Here is a 15,814-nt window from a genome sequence, read left to right as displayed (position 1 = left end):
TTACCAGCTGATCTTTCAGCAGAATCTCTGCAGGCCAGAAGGGAATGGCATAATATATTTACAGTGATGAAAGGGGAAAATGTACAAGCAAGAATAATCTACCCAGAAAGAGTCTCATTCAGATCTAAAAGAGAAAACAAAGTAGTACAAAGAAGCAAAAGCTAAAAGAAATCGGCATCACAAAACCAACATTACAACAAATGCTACAGGACATGTTCTAGGCAGGGGAATGAGAAATACAAGCAGACACACAAGAAACTACGCAGACAGAAACACAGAAAAGAAACAGCTACACAAACATAACACTAATGATGGTCACCAAACCACAAGAGAAGAAAGTAAAAGAGAAATGTAAGAAAAAAGGCCTACAAAATTAAAATGAAACCATCAAGAAAATGGCAGCAGGAAGATACATGTCAATAATTATCTTAAAGGGGCTGGGATCTTTGATGCGGGGGTGAAAACTGGATTCCCAGTCACTTTATCAAGGGTCTGGATAAATGGCTGGACAGGAGAGTTGTGCAGGTTTGGGCTCAACTCAGCAGGATACTTATTACTGGTATTGGCAAAGAGTGAAGCCAGACTTCCCGTCCTGCCAGCCTCACCCCTTTGGCAGCTGGTACGAACAACAGCAGAGTGGTTATCCTGTCTACAGCTCCGGCTGCAGGGCGGGTGGAAATGGACCCAACCTTTATTCTGTGTGTGAGACCTCTGTTTACCCGGCTGAGACTTCGCTTCCACCCAAGGAAACCACACCTCTAGCTGAAAACCAAGATGAAGATTCACTCGAAGATCCGAATCTCCACTTGAATATTGAAGAACTCAACAAAGAGTTTATGGTGAAAAGTGAAGAGCTCTACCAATCTCTCATGAATTGCCACTGGCAGCCTCTCGATACAGTGCACTCAGAAATCCCAGACAAGACCCCCCAAGAGCAAGATGCTTATTAAGCTACCCAACTAACATGTAGATTGTGTCTTGTTTTGTTTCTGTTTTAAAAATAGTTCTCCGAGGAAGGCACTGGATTGTGTATGTAAATATAGATTCCCAGGACTTAAACTTGATTGAGATGACAGAATGTAATGTAAATAAACTTTACCAGCACGTTCAAAAAAAAAAAAAAATAATTATCTTAAATATAAGTAGATTAAGTGCTCCAAGTAAAAGATATAGGCTGGTCGAAGGGATAAAAAAACAAGACTGTATATATGCTGCCAAAAAGAGACCTACTTCTGACCTAAGGACACATGATGACTGAAAGTGAGGGGATGAAAAAAGATATTCCGTGCAAATGGTAATTGAAGTAACACTGGAGCAGCAATATTCATATTTGACAGAATAGGCTTTACAATAAAGACTTTTATAAGAGACAAGGAATGCCATTATATAAGGATCAAGGTATCAATCCAAGAAGTTATAACAATTATATATATATATATATATATATATATATATATATATATATATGTATATATATATGAACACCTCAATATATAAGGTAAACACTTCCAGCCATAAAAGGGGAAACCCACCATAACACAATAATATCAGGGAGTTTGAACATTCATGTACACCCATGAACAATCATCGAAGTAGAAAATTAATAAGGAAACACAAACCTTAAATGACATATTAGACCAGATAACCTTAATTGATATTTATAGAACATTCCATCTGAAAGCAGCAGAATACACTTTCTTAACTGCACATGGAACATTCTTCAGGACGGATCACACTCCGGGTCACAAATTGAAGAAAACTGGAATCATACTGACCATATTTTTGACCACAGTGCTATAAGATTAGATATCATTTACAAGAGAAAAACTGTAAAAAACACAAACACATGGAGGTTAAAGAATATGTTATTAAATAACCAATGGATTACTGAAAAAATAAAAGAGGAAATTTAAAAATACCTTGAGACAAATGACAAGAAAAACACAATGATCCAAAGCCTATGGGATGCAGCAAAAACAGTTCTAAGAGGGAAGTTTTTACCAGTAAATTCTTGCCTTAAGAAACAAAAATATCAAATAAACAACCTAAACTTATACCTAAAACAATTAAAAAAAGATCAAACAAAACCAAGTTAGTAGAAGGAAAGATATCATAAAGACCAGAGCAGATATAAATGAAATAGAGATGAAGAAAACAATACCAAAGACCAGTGAAACTAACAGCTTATTCCCTGAAAAGATAAACAAACTGATAAACTTTAGCCAGACTCAATAAGAAAAAAAAAAAGAAGACTCAAATCATTAAAGTTAAAAATGAAAAAACAGAAGTTATAACACATTCCACATAAATCAAAAGGATCATAAGAGACTACCACATGAAACTACACACCAATAAAGTAGAAGACCTGGAATACATGGACAAATTCTTAGTAAAGTACAACCTTCCAAGACTAAACCAGGAGGAAACAGAAAATATGAATAGACTAATTATAAGTACTGAAATTGAAACTGTGATTCAAAAACTCCCAACAGACAAAAGTCCAGGACCAGATGACTTCACTGATGAATTCTACCAAATATTTATTGAGAGGTTAAAACCTACACTTTTGAAACTCCCAAAAACATGCAGAGGAAAGGACACTCCCACACTCATTTTTCAAGGGCAACATCACCCTGAGACCCAAACAAGACAAAGATAACACAAAAAATATCACAGGCCAATATCACTGATGAACACAGACCCCAGTATTCTCAACAAAATACTAGCAAACTGAATCTACCAACACACTAAACAGTTCATGTGCCATAATAAAGTGGAATCTATCCCAGGGATGCAAGGATTTTTCAATATCTGCAAATCAATCAATGTGAGGTTATTCTCATCAAAAAATCAAGAATAAAACCATATGACTTTCTCAATAGATACAGAAAAAGTTTCTGAAAAAAATTCAGCACCAATTTATGACAAAAAAACCATATGATTTTCTCGATACAGAAAAAGTTTCTGAAAAAAATTCAGCACCAATTTATGACAAAAAATCTTCAGAAAGTGAGCATAAATCTACCTCAAAATAATAAAGACTATATATGACAAACTCACAGCAAACATCATTTTCAAAAGTGAAAAACTGAAAGGATTTCCTCTGAGATTAGGAAGAATAAAAACAAAGATATCCACTCTTGCCATTTTTATTCAATATAGTTTTGGAAGTTTTAGCTGCAGCAATTAGAGAAGAAAAAGAAATAAAACAAATCTCAATTGGAAAAGAAAAAGTAAAACTGTCACTGTTTGCAGAGGACATGATACTGTACATTAAAAAATATCCTAAAGAGGCTATCAAAAAATTATAAGAACTCATGAATGAATTGGTAAAGCTGCTGGATATAAAATCAATACACATAAATATATTGCATTCTTATACAATAACAATGATAGATTAGAAAGAGAATTTAAGGAAACAATCCCTGAAGGGATCTTCAAGATAGTGGAGGAGTCGTGGTGATCACCTTCCACCACACAAATACAACAAAATATATCTACATGTGGAACAATACCTACTGAATGCTGGTAGAAGACCTCAGACTTCCAAAAGAGCAAGCTGATCGCCAATATAAATAAGAAAAAAAAAGATACAAGGGAATTGGGACAGGACCTGTGCCTCTTGGAGGGAGCTGTGAGGGAGGAAAAGTTTCTGAACACTAGAAAACCTCACTCAGTGGTGGGAGCAGGAAGGACCATCAAAGTCTCAGAGGCGAGCACAGTAAGAGGTGTGCAGAGGGCAAAGCAGAGAGAATTCTGCATAGAGACCAGCAGCTCCCAGACTATGACACTTTCCTGCCTGCCCACTGGCACGGGTGTGGAATAGGTGCTGAGGCTCAAGCTTTGGAGAAAACTAGGGTTGACTGCTATGAAGACGGTTTGAGGGGACACAGGTGAATCAGTCCAGGAAGAACCCTGGGCTTGTCAAAGAGACAAGAGACTCTTGTTGCAGGGTGGTGAGGGGAGGCACAGGCCAGGAAAGGAGCTTCTAACACCATGTGCTCACAGCTGGCAAGGCACTGCCTATGTGAGCTCCAGAGGTGGTGCAAGTCTCAGCTGCTATCTCCAACCACAGAGGTGGGTGACATGACTGCTACCACTGCCACCGAGCTATGAGCAAGTGCAGGTCATTGTCCATGGCTTCCAGGAAATCTGTGCAGCCTGGCACTGCAATCAAGGGCCAACTCCTCTGGGAAAATGCACAGTTGACTCAGGCTGTAGCAACTTCCTTTCCAACCTCTGCTGCTGCAGGAACTCCTTACACATTCCAATTGTGTGAGGAACTCCTCAGACATCCCTACCTCTCCCCAGGCTGAGAAAGCAAGCTCATCCTATGCTTTCACCATCTCCTGTCTGGGCAGGGAACAGGTGCAGGCGGGCAGCATACAAAGGGAGGTGAGAGTACAAAACCAAAGCCATGTGACCAGGGGTATGTGACTGAAGAGGAACAGACTTCTCATGTGCAGCTGAAAGAGCAAAAGATTAAATCCCCACAGTTGGCTTGGTAAACACTGCATCTGTGGAATATCTGAACAGACAAGTGTTCCCACATTTGAGGCTGTGAACTTTGGGGGCAACTGTGGACTTTGGATACAAGTACAAGCTAGAGTAAGTCCAGGTCAGAATTTGAGCTGGCCCCACAGTGTCAACAGCAGGTCCAGAGACCTTCCTAGAAATAATGGAGGACTTCCTAGATAGGCAGATTGGCTGGAGCTTACTGTGAGGGCAAAGAGAGTGACAGATGAGGCCACAGGAAAATTTTCTTCCTACTACAAGTCTCTCCCCCTCTCTCAAAAATATATATATTCTTTTTGTTTTGTCCTATTGTTATTCACTTATTGTTATTCATTTAATTTGTATTCAGTTTTTTATTCTTTTACTTTAAATATGTTTTCATTTTTTTCCTATTCCTATTGTATTTTTTAATTTACTGCATTTTCCTTGTTTTTCTTTCTGTCCTTTATTTTATCTTTTTAAATTATATCTTACATTTCTCTCTCTTTTTTTTTACTTCCTTGCTGTTTTGTATTTTTCCTTTTGTTTTCATCTGTTTTGTTCTTACATTTTTTTCTATGATCATATTTGTCTGCTTGTTTTATGCTTTCTTTGCCTTTTACAGTTTACTTTCTGTGTTTGATTTTCTTTTTTTTTTTTGCTAGTTTAGTTTGTAGTGTTTGTTTTTATTTAGAGATTACTGGTTTGCTCTCTTCTTTACTGTTTTCTCTCTTTTTTTTCTTTCTCTTCATGACTGTGAGTGTGTGTTTCATTTTGTGTTTTTGTCTGTTTAGTTTTAAAACAACTTTTACCGTTTGTCTTAGGGTTTTGTCTGCCCATTTTTGTTTGGATCCAACCAATGGCCAGCAAGCTCTAGTAATAGAAAACAGGAACAAGTCCCCACCGACAGGAAGCCTAGCCAAAGCACTGATCCAATGCCATCCACTGGGAGCAGACTCCGTTTGTAAGAGGAACTATGACTCTGCAGTCTGTGAAAATCAGAATGCAAGCACAGTAAGTTAGATGAAATGAGAAGACAGAGAAACACACAGCAGATGAAGGAGCAAGGTAAAAACCCACAGAAACAAACAAATGAAGAAAAAGTAGGCAGTCTACATGAAAAAGTATTCAGAGTAATGAGAGGAAAGATGATCCAAAATCTCAGAAACACAATGGAGGCATAGATAAATAGAATGGAGGCATGGATCAAGAAGATACAATAAATGTTTAACAAGGACATAGAAGATTGAAAGAACAGGCAATCAGTGATGAACAACAGAATAAGTGAAATTGAAAACACACTAGAGGGAAACAAATTAGAATAAATGAATAAATATGCACCCAATATAAAACCACCTCAATATCAAATGCTACCAGCAATAAAAGGGAAAACTGCCAGTAACACAATAATAGTGGGGGACTTTAACACCCCACTCATATGAATGGACAGATCATCAAGACAGGAAAATAATAAGGAATTGAAAGTCTTACATGGCACTTAGATCAGTTGGACCTTATTGATATGTAGAGGGCATTTCCAATCAAAAGCAGCAGAATACACTCTATTTTCCTAAAGTGCACACTGATGAATCGCCAAGATAGATCACAGCTTAGGTCACAAATTAAGCCTTGGTAAATTTAAGAAAATTGAGATGGTATTAAACATCCTTTCTGACCACAACATTATGAGATTAGATATTAATCACAGGGGAAAAACTGTAAAAAATACAAAAATATGGAGGCTAAATGACATGCTTCTAAATAACCAAGAGGTCACTGAATAACTCAAAGAAGAAATTAAAACAAAACTAAAAATAAATGACAAAAGAAACAGGACAACATAAAACAAATGGGGTGCATCAAAGCAGTGCTAAGAGGAAAGTTTATAGCCTTAAAAGCCTAACTCCAGAAAACAGAAAAACATCAAACAGTCAATTAGATGGTTAGGTGTAATATCACACCTAAAGCAACTAGAAAAAAGAAAACAAAGTTACAAAGAAAGTGATAAAGATGAGGACGGAAACAAATTTAAAAAAATGAAATCAATAGAAAAATCAATAAAACTCAAAGGTGGATCTTTGAGAAAATAAACAAAATTGACAGATAACTAGCCAGACTCCGCAAGGAAAAAACAGAGAAGCTAAAATCAACAAAATTAGAAATGAAAAAAGAGAAATTGAAACAACAATACAAAGGATCATAAGTGTGGCAAGTAGTTACTTACTGCAAGGAACTATATGCCAATTAAATGGGCAACCTTGGAAGAAGTGGAAAAATTCTTGGAAAACTACAAGCTTCCAATAATGAACCAGAAAGAAATAGAGCATATGAACAGAAAATCACAAATACGGAAATTGAAACAAACTGCTGCAAAAATCTTCCAAAAATAAAGGCCAGTGATACATGGCTTCACAAGCAAATTCTATCAAACATTTAGATCTAACACCTATCCTTCTCAAACTTTTTCTGAAAAATTCCAGAGGAAGGGATCACTCCCAAACCAATTCTACCAGGCCACCATCACCCTGATACCAAAATCAGACAAAGATATCACACACAAAAAAGAAATTACAGGCTAAAATTACTGATGAATGTAGATGAAATTCCCTCCAAAATGCTACTAAATAGAATCCACAACATATTAAAACGGTCATGCACTGTGATCAAGTGGGGCTTATCTCAGGGAGGAAGGATTTATAAATATATGCAAATAAATCATTGTGATATACCACATTAGCAAATTGAAAGATAAAAATGATATGAATAGCTCAACAGATGGAGAAAAAGCTTTCAACAAATCTCAAGGCCCATTTAAAATAAAAAGCTATCCAAAAATGGGTATAGAAGGACCCTAACTCAGTATCATAAAAGACATACACAATAAACCCATAGCAAACATTATTCTCAATGGTGAAAAACTGAAAGAATTTTCTCTAAGGTTAGAAACAAGACAAATGTAAACATTACTGTCACTATTATTCAATATATTGTGGAAGTCCTCAGCACAGCAAAACAGAAGAAAAAGAAGAAATAAAACTCTCACTTTTTGCAGATGACATTATACAATACATTGTTGTCTGTTTCAATCTCTGAGTCAAGTCTGACTATTGATGACTCCATGGACTGCAGGACAGCAGGCATCCCTGTTCTGAACTATCTCCTGGATCTTGCTCAAACTCATGTCCATTAAGCTGATGATGCCATTCAACCATCTCATTCTCTGTCAACCCTTTCTCCTCCTGCCCTCAATCTTTCCCAGCATTAAGGTCTTTTCCGAGCTGACTCTGCATCAGGTGTTCAAAGTACTGGAGCTTTAGCTTCACCATCAATCCTTCCAATGAATATCCAGGGTTGATTTCCTTTGGGATTGACTGGTTTGATCTCCTTTCTGTCCAAGGGACTCTCAAGAGTCTTCTCCAGCACCACAGTTCAAAAGCACCAACTCTTCAGTGCTCTGCCTTCTTTATGGTCAAACTTTCACATCCATACATAACTACTGGGAAAACCACAGCTTTGAATAAATGAACCTTTGCTGGCAAAGAGATGTCTGCTTTTTAATACACTGTCTAGATTTGTCATAGCTTTTCTTCCAAGGAGCATGTGTGTTTTATTTGCTTGACAGCAGTCACCGTTCACAGTAATTTTGGAGGCCAAGAAAATAAAATCTGTTACTATTTCCACTTCTTCCCCATTTATTTACCATGAAGTGATGGGACCAGATGCCATGGTTTCATTTTTGGGATGCTGAGTTTTGAACCACCTTTTTCACTCTCCTCTTTCATGTTCATCAAGAGGCTCTTCAGTTCAAAGCATCAACTCTTTGGCTCTTTACCTTCTTTATGGTCCAGTTCTCACATCCATACATGATTAGTGAAAAGGCCATAGCCTTGATTATATGGACATTTGTCAGTAAAGTGATGTCTTTGCTTTTTAAAACACTGTCTAGGTTTGTGAAAAGTTCCCTATCAAGAAGTAATCATCTTCTAATTTAATAAATGCAGTCCCATCTGCAGTGATTTTAGAGCCTCAACAAGGGAAATCTGTCACTGTTTCCACCCTTTCCACTTCTATTTGATATGAAGTGATGGGATCAGATGCCATGATCTTCATTTTTTTAATCCTGAGTTTTAAACTGTTTTTTTCACTCTCCTCATTCAACCTTATCAAGAGGTTCTTTACTTCCTCTTCACTTTCTGCCAATATAGTGATATCATCTGCATATTTGAGATTACTGATATTTCTCCTAGCAATCTTGATTCCAGCCTGTAACTCATCCAGCCTGGCATTTCCCATGATGTGCTCTGAGTGTAAATTAAATGAACAGGGTGACAATAAACTCCTTTCTCAATCCTGAACCAGTCAGTTTTTCCACACAGGATTCTAACTTTTGCTTCTTGACTCACATATAGGTTTCTCAGGAGACAGGTAAGATGGTCTGGTAGTCCCATATCTTTAAGAGTTTTCCACAGCTTGTTATGATTCACACAGGTAAATCTTTAGTGTAGCCAATGAAACAGAGGTAGATATTATTCTGAAATTCCCTTGCTTTTTCTATGATCCAGTGGATGTTGGCAATTTGATCTCTGGACTTTTCTAAACCTGGATTGAACATCTGGAAGTTCTCAGTTCACATATGCTGAAGTCTAGCTTGGAGGATTTTAAGCCTAACTAGTATGTGAAATGAGGGCAATCCTCCAGGGGTTTGAACATTCTTCAGTACTACCCTTCTTGGGAACTGGGATGGGGATTGACCTTTTCCAGTCCTGTGACCACTGCAGGGCTTTCCAAATTTGCTGACATATTGATGCAGAACTTTAATAGCATCATTTGTTAGAATTTGAAATAGCTCTGCTGGAATTCCATCGCCTCCACTAGCTTTAATGGCAGCAGTGTTTCCTAAGGCCCACTTGACTTCACACTCCAGGATGTCTGGCTCTGGATGAGTGACCACACCATCATGGTTATCCAGGTCATTAAGATCTTTTTGTGTGTGTACAGTCTATGCGTTCTTTCCATCTCTTCTTGATCTCTTCTGCTTCTATTAGGTCTTTACCATTTCTGTCATTTATTTTCCCCCTCTTTGGATGAAATGTTCCTTTGATAGTTCCAATTTTCTTAAAGTGATCTTGAGTGTTATTTTTCCTGTTGTTATCCTCTATTTCTTTGCATTGTTCACTGAAGAAGGCCTTCTTGTCTTTCTTTGCTATTCTCTGGAACTCTGCATTTAGTTGGGTATACCTTTCTCTTTCTCCCTTTCTTTTTGCTTCTCTTTCCTCAGCTATCTGTGAAGCGTTCTCAGACAACCACTTTGCCTTCTTGCTTTTCTCGTTCTTTGGGATGATTTTGTTCACTGTCTCCTGTACAATATTAGAGACCTCTCTCCATAGTTCTTCAGGCACTATGTTTACAAAATCTAATCCCTTGAATCTATTAGTCGTCTTCACTGTATATTCATAGGAGATTTGATTTAAGTAATACCTGACTGGCCTAGTGGTTTTCCCCACTTTCTTTTGTTTAAGCCTGAATTTTGCTAGGAGGAGCTGATGATCTGAGACACAGTCAGCTCCAGGTCTTGTTTTTGATGACTGTATACAGCTTCTCCATCTTCGGCTACAAAGAATATAATCAATCTGATTTCAGTATTGAACATTTGGTGACGTCCATGTGTAAAGTTGTCTCTTGGGTTGTTGAAAAGGTGTTTGCTATGACCAGTGGTTTTTTTTTTTTTTTTTTTTGGCAGAATTCTGTTAGCCTTTGCCATACTTCATTTTGTACTCCAAGGTCAAATTTGCCAGTTGCTCCAGGTATCTCTTGACTTCCTACTTTTGCATTCCAATCTGTCTATAACTCTTCAAATTAATGCTTACAATTTTTCTCCCATCTGACTTGACATCCTAGTGAACTGGAACTTCCCTTTTCCTGAATCTCTGTAAGTTGAAGTTGCAGGCCTAGCTAAAAACCTCAAGTACATCTCCACAAATGATCTTGTATGGGCAAACTTCATGTCTACTGCTATGTGTATCACATAGAAAGTTCAACAGAAAATAAGAGCCATCACTGTAGGCACTCAAACTACAAATGAGGAAATTCACTGGATGATCACTGCTGTCTGTACTCATCACCTAAATATGCTTTGAGGGCAACATCAAGAATTATTCTCAACAGGCTTCCTTATGGAATCAGAAAATGGGGTTTTATATTAATATTTGTTTTCTGTTATTTTCATAGAAACCCACATCATTAAATATTTCATGGCCAGCACCTGAAAGCATATCTATTATGAAATATCAACAGATAACTTAGCAGGTCTTTAATGAATATAGGTGACTGAGAAGAAACAAACTATATTATTTTAAGGAAAGAAGAATGTCTCTTCATTCTTTTGAACAAAGAATGGATGGACATCAGAATTGACCCTGGTTCAATCCTGAGGGCTCTTTTGCCCTATTCCAATAGTCCTGAATAACTCTGTTTTTATCATTTTAACAATTGTGTAACTATAGGTTCTCTGCAACAGTAATCACAATCAATCACTCTAGGCAGCACCCAAACTCTCTGCTGTGCATGTTGATTCACAGGCAGTAGGAGCCCAGTGTGACTAGGTGAGTCTTAATATCCATCTGGGGGAACCACTGTTTTGTCTCCTAGGGGAAGCAGACCTTCCTCTGTATCTAAGAATTCAAAGTCAACAGAGCATAAAGATAAGGGAACAAGAGCAAAAATAACACATTTCCCTTTCCACTTCTTGGTTTTTAGATGCATGAATCCTCGATAGAAGAAAACAGCAACATACTGGATGCTGATTCAGAACATGTACAACCTACTGGAAAATCTTGGTAAAGCCCTGCAACAAATGTACTCTCATCTGGCTCTGTAAATGAGCCTTCTAAAGTCTCTTCTACCATTCTATCAAACAAGCTGCTTCAGATGGTGGGAAATGTGATATTACCAGTGAATGTCAAGTGCATGGGTCCATTATGACACTTCTTTTGCTATGAAGTGAGTTCACTTATTAGAAACAATGTTGTGCAATATGCCACAACAGTGGGCGAGACATTCTTTAAGTCCATGAATGACGTTTTTGGCAGTAGCTTTACAAACAGGTAAGGCAAATGTGCAACAAGTTTAATGTCTATTCCAGTAAGGAAAAAAAAAATGCTGCAGTTTCCATGAAAGAGGGATCCATTGTAATAACCATGGTACAAGAATACTGGTTTATTTTCATAATCAGTGCACACCTTTGTCTACCAGTGCTCTGGTTACTACTGGAAAGAGTCATTACCATCTTTAAATCTAATCAGATTAGAGAGTAGACTCCAGAAAACCCAGAAACAATCAGAAAAATCATCCTTAAAATTCTCAAGGTTCCTCAGGGACCACTCTTGGAACCAAAATCTATATTTGCCAGAATTCTCCAGTAAACTCAAACCAGTAGGAGATGATGATAATAATAGACAGATAGACAGATCTAAGAGGATATTTATCATAAGAATTATCTCAGGTGTTTATAAAGGCTGAGTAACTCCCAATTTTCCACCTACATTTTGGAGAACCAGGAATGCCTATGGAATAATTTAGCAAAGTATATAGGCCTAAGAAGGAGAGTTGATAGTGTAACTCCTACTTCCAAATCAAAGACCTCAAAAGCAGTGAGCAGCTGGTATAATTTCCAGAGTCTAAAGGCACAGACCAGAAACACATGTCCAAGTGCAGGAAAAATTGGATGCCTTAGCTCTAACAGAGGAGAGAAAATACATCTCTCTTTTTTTTTTTTTTTTTTTTTTTGTTCCATTGGTCACCTCCATCTGGATTGGGTGAAGCCTGCCCTCACTGAAGAGAGTGAATGTCTTTACAAAGAATACTGAAACAAAGGCTACTATCCACAGAAACACTCTTACAGACACACTCAGGAATGCTTTTACCACATACCTTACTTCCTTAGCCCTATCAAGTTAACTATCACAAGTCCACCCATTCCCAACTTGACATCTATACTCAATGTCTTCAATTATACTTAATTCATCATATAAAGACAGCAATGACATCATGATTCTGCATAACAAGATAAAACATCCTATGTATAACCAAAAACAGTCACCTCTTCCCCAGAAGAAGTAAGTCCTTAAACAACACTTACTATTGTCCATGATATAGCATAAAAACAGTTATGTCATGCAATTAACAATACTTAAATACTATGATATAATGTTAGAACATCTCATGTTGAATGATAAGGGAATATGTGAAGAAAGAAAACAAATGTATATATTTAATATATGTAAGTGTGCATGCGTGTTAAATCTCTTCAGTTGTGTCCAACTTTTTGTGACTCAATGGATTGCAGTGAACCATGCTTCTCTGTCCATAGGATTATCGAGGCAAGAGTAGTGGACTGGGGTGCCGCGCTCTTCTGCAGGAGAGCTTCACCACCCGGGGATCTAAGACACATCTCTTCCATCTCCTGCACTGGCAGGTGGGTTCTTCACCACTATTGCCAACATATATACACACAGAGGCATCTTAAAGAAATATTCATGATAATTATAATCCTCCTTTCAGTAACAAGTACTAGATCAAAGCCAGTATTTACACTACCTCTTCTACTGTAAATTCTGTATTCCCTTTGTCTCAATAAGCACCTGAATTACTCTTTAACTGAGGGTGACCCAAACTTTCATTCTGAAACTTTTAGTTTCGGGTCACTAATAGACTTGTTTATATTGAGTTTCTTATCTTTTATTGTTGACCTTAACCACAAGATGTGGTAACACTAAGAGAAACCTTAAGGGATATCCTGAGCTCCAGACATATTACTCCCGACTTCCATTGCTGAGTCCACTTTTCATCTGATAGTGACACAGATTCTTTGCTTCACCAGACTTTAGTATTCTCTTCACACAGTTCCCACCACTTTGTTCTTTTAATGTAAACATTTAGGAAACACTATGAAGGAGAGATGTGGATTCAAATAACAAAGATAATAGAAATAAAACCTACTGGAAGAAGAAACAGCAAGGAGAATACAGGAAAGCTATTATACATCATTAGTAAAACATCAAGTCAATAAAAGAGTGTAATACCAATATATAAATGCAAAACATAATGGTACATTATGTGAAAAAGAAAAAGATCAGTACCTGATATAGACAGGCAGTCAAGGGAACCAGGGTGGAGCTCGTTGGGCCTGGTCTCCGAGGCAGCTGGTATTGTTCTAACACTTCCCTATGCTGGGTAACCTGACAGCTGTGGGGCAGGCAGTAGGGAGCAGAGACCTGTGAAAATAGAAAAAAATGATCCAGAGGAAACAATCTTTACCAGAGAAATACAAGTTTAGGTGATTAGTATAATAATAGGGCCTTTGCAGGGTCAACTGGATGAAAAATCTTGGGGAGTGGGAAGGTACTTTTCTCTTGGTTTCTCCAAGGATTGTTCCTGAGCTTGCATCAGACCCAGGCAGAAACCCACTTACTCTTCATTATCTTCTCTAGGTCAAGGTCAAGGAGAAGTTCCCATAGCCCAAAGTCTCTGCACTTTGGCATGGTTTTGGATAGCTTAGGTAAGATTTCACTTTTTCTTTGAAACAATTTCTTGGGTCATTTATTTGTAGTTTTCTCAATCAATGATGACCCCAACAGAAACATTAGGGTAAGTGCTGCTCACAGTAATTAAATATGTTTGCCCATGAAGGCTGCAGACAACATTGGTGAGGGCTTTGGTCCCAACAGCCCTTTCTGCTTGTTTGTTTGCTGGTGTCCAAGGTGACTCCTTTCTGCATGGGAGGTCAGTGTGCTGAGCGAAGAACACTGACGTGCTTCAGTTCAGTTCAGTCGCTCAGTCGTGTCCGACTATTTGTGACCCCATGAATCGCAGCACGCCAGGCCTCCCTGTCCATCACCAACTCCCAGAGTTTACTCAAACTCATGCCTATCGAGTTGGTGATGCCATCCAGCCACCTCATCCTCTGTCTTTCTCTTCTCATTCTGCCCCCAATCCCTCCCAGCATCAGGGTCTTTTCCAATGAGTCAACTCTTCGCATGAGGTGGCCAAAGTACTGGAGTTTCAGCTTTAGCATCAGTCCTTCCCATGAACACCCAGGACTGATCTCCTTTAGGATGGACTGGCTGGATCTCTTTGCAGTCCAAGGGACTCTCAAGAGCCTTCTCCAACACCACAGTTCAAAAGCATCAATTTCTCGGCGCTCAGCTTTCTTCACAGTCCAACTCTCACATCCATACATGACCAGTGGAAAAACCATAGCCTTGACTAGACAGACCTTTGTTGGCAAAGTAACGTCTCTGATTTTTAATATGCTGTCTAGGTTGGTCATAACTTTCCTTCCAAGGAGTAAGCATTTTTAAATTTCATGGCTGCAATCACCATCTGCAGTGATTTTGGAGCCCAGAAAAATAAAGTCAACCACTGTTTCCACTGTTTCCCCATCTATTTGCCATGAAGTGATGGGACCAGCTGCCATGATCTTAGTTTTCTGAATGTTGAGCTTTAAGCCAACTTTTTCGCTCTCCTTGTTCACTTTCAGGAAGAGGCTTTTTAGTTCTTCTTCACTTTCTGCCATAAGGGTGTTGTCATCTGCATATCTGAGGTTTTTGACATTTCTCCCAGCAAGCTTGATTCCAGCTTGTGCTTCTTCCAGCCCAGCATTTCTCATGATGTACTCTGCATAGAAGTTAAGTAAGCAGGGTGAAAATATACAGCCTTGACATGCTCCTTTTCCTATTTGGAACCAGTCTGTTGTTCCATGTCCAGTTCTAACTGTTGCTTCCTGACCTGCATACAGGTTTCTCCAGAGGCAGGTCAGATGGTCTTGTATTCCCATCTCTTTCAGAATTTTCCAGTTTATTGTGATCCACACAGTCAAAGGCTTTGGCATAGTCAATAAAGCAGAAACAGACATTTTTCTGGAACTATTGCTTTTTTGATGATCCAGCAGATATTGGCAATTTGATCTCTGGTTCCTCTGCCTTGTCTAAAACCAGCTTGAACATCTGGAAGTTCACGGTTCATATATTGCTGAAGCTTGGCTTGAAGAATTTGAGCATTACCTTACTAGCGTGTGAGATGAGTGCAATTGTGCGGTAGTTTGAGCATTCTTTGGCATTACCTTTCTTTGGGACTGGAATGAAAACTGACCTTTTCCAGTCCTGTGGCCACTGCTGAGTTTTCCAAATTTGCTGACATATTGAGTGCAGCACTTTCACAGCATCATCTGTTAGAATTTGAAATAGCTCAACTGGAATCCCATCGCCTCCACTAGCTTTGTTTGTAGTGATGCTGCCTAAGGCCCACCTGACTTCACATTCCA

General features: G+C 38.3%; 1 protein-coding gene across 1 annotated transcript; it reads left to right on the top strand.

Moving 5' to 3' along the window:
* The first annotated feature begins 500 nt into the window (after positions 1 to 500).
* LOC122454963 (putative uncharacterized protein C6orf52) lies at positions 501 to 1,107 on the top strand. The gene has a single exon (XM_043489606.1). It carries the CDS (start codon positions 501 to 503, stop codon positions 948 to 950), a length of 450 nt encoding a protein of 149 aa, XP_043345541.1. The 3' UTR covers positions 951 to 1,107.
* Positions 1,108 to 15,814: the final 14,707 nt, after the last annotated feature.

Source organism: Cervus canadensis, chromosome 17, assembly GCF_019320065.1.
Source record: "Cervus canadensis isolate Bull #8, Minnesota chromosome 17, ASM1932006v1, whole genome shotgun sequence".
Taxonomy (NCBI): domain Eukaryota; kingdom Metazoa; phylum Chordata; class Mammalia; order Artiodactyla; family Cervidae; genus Cervus; species Cervus canadensis.
This window is presented reverse-complemented; position numbering and strand designations above follow the sequence as displayed.

Bases quoted from the DNA above. Each gene is read 5' to 3' on its own strand.
- LOC122454963 (XM_043489606.1), top strand. From the start codon at position 501: ATGGCTGGACAGGAGAGTTGTGCAGGTTTGGGCTCAACTCAGCAGGAT.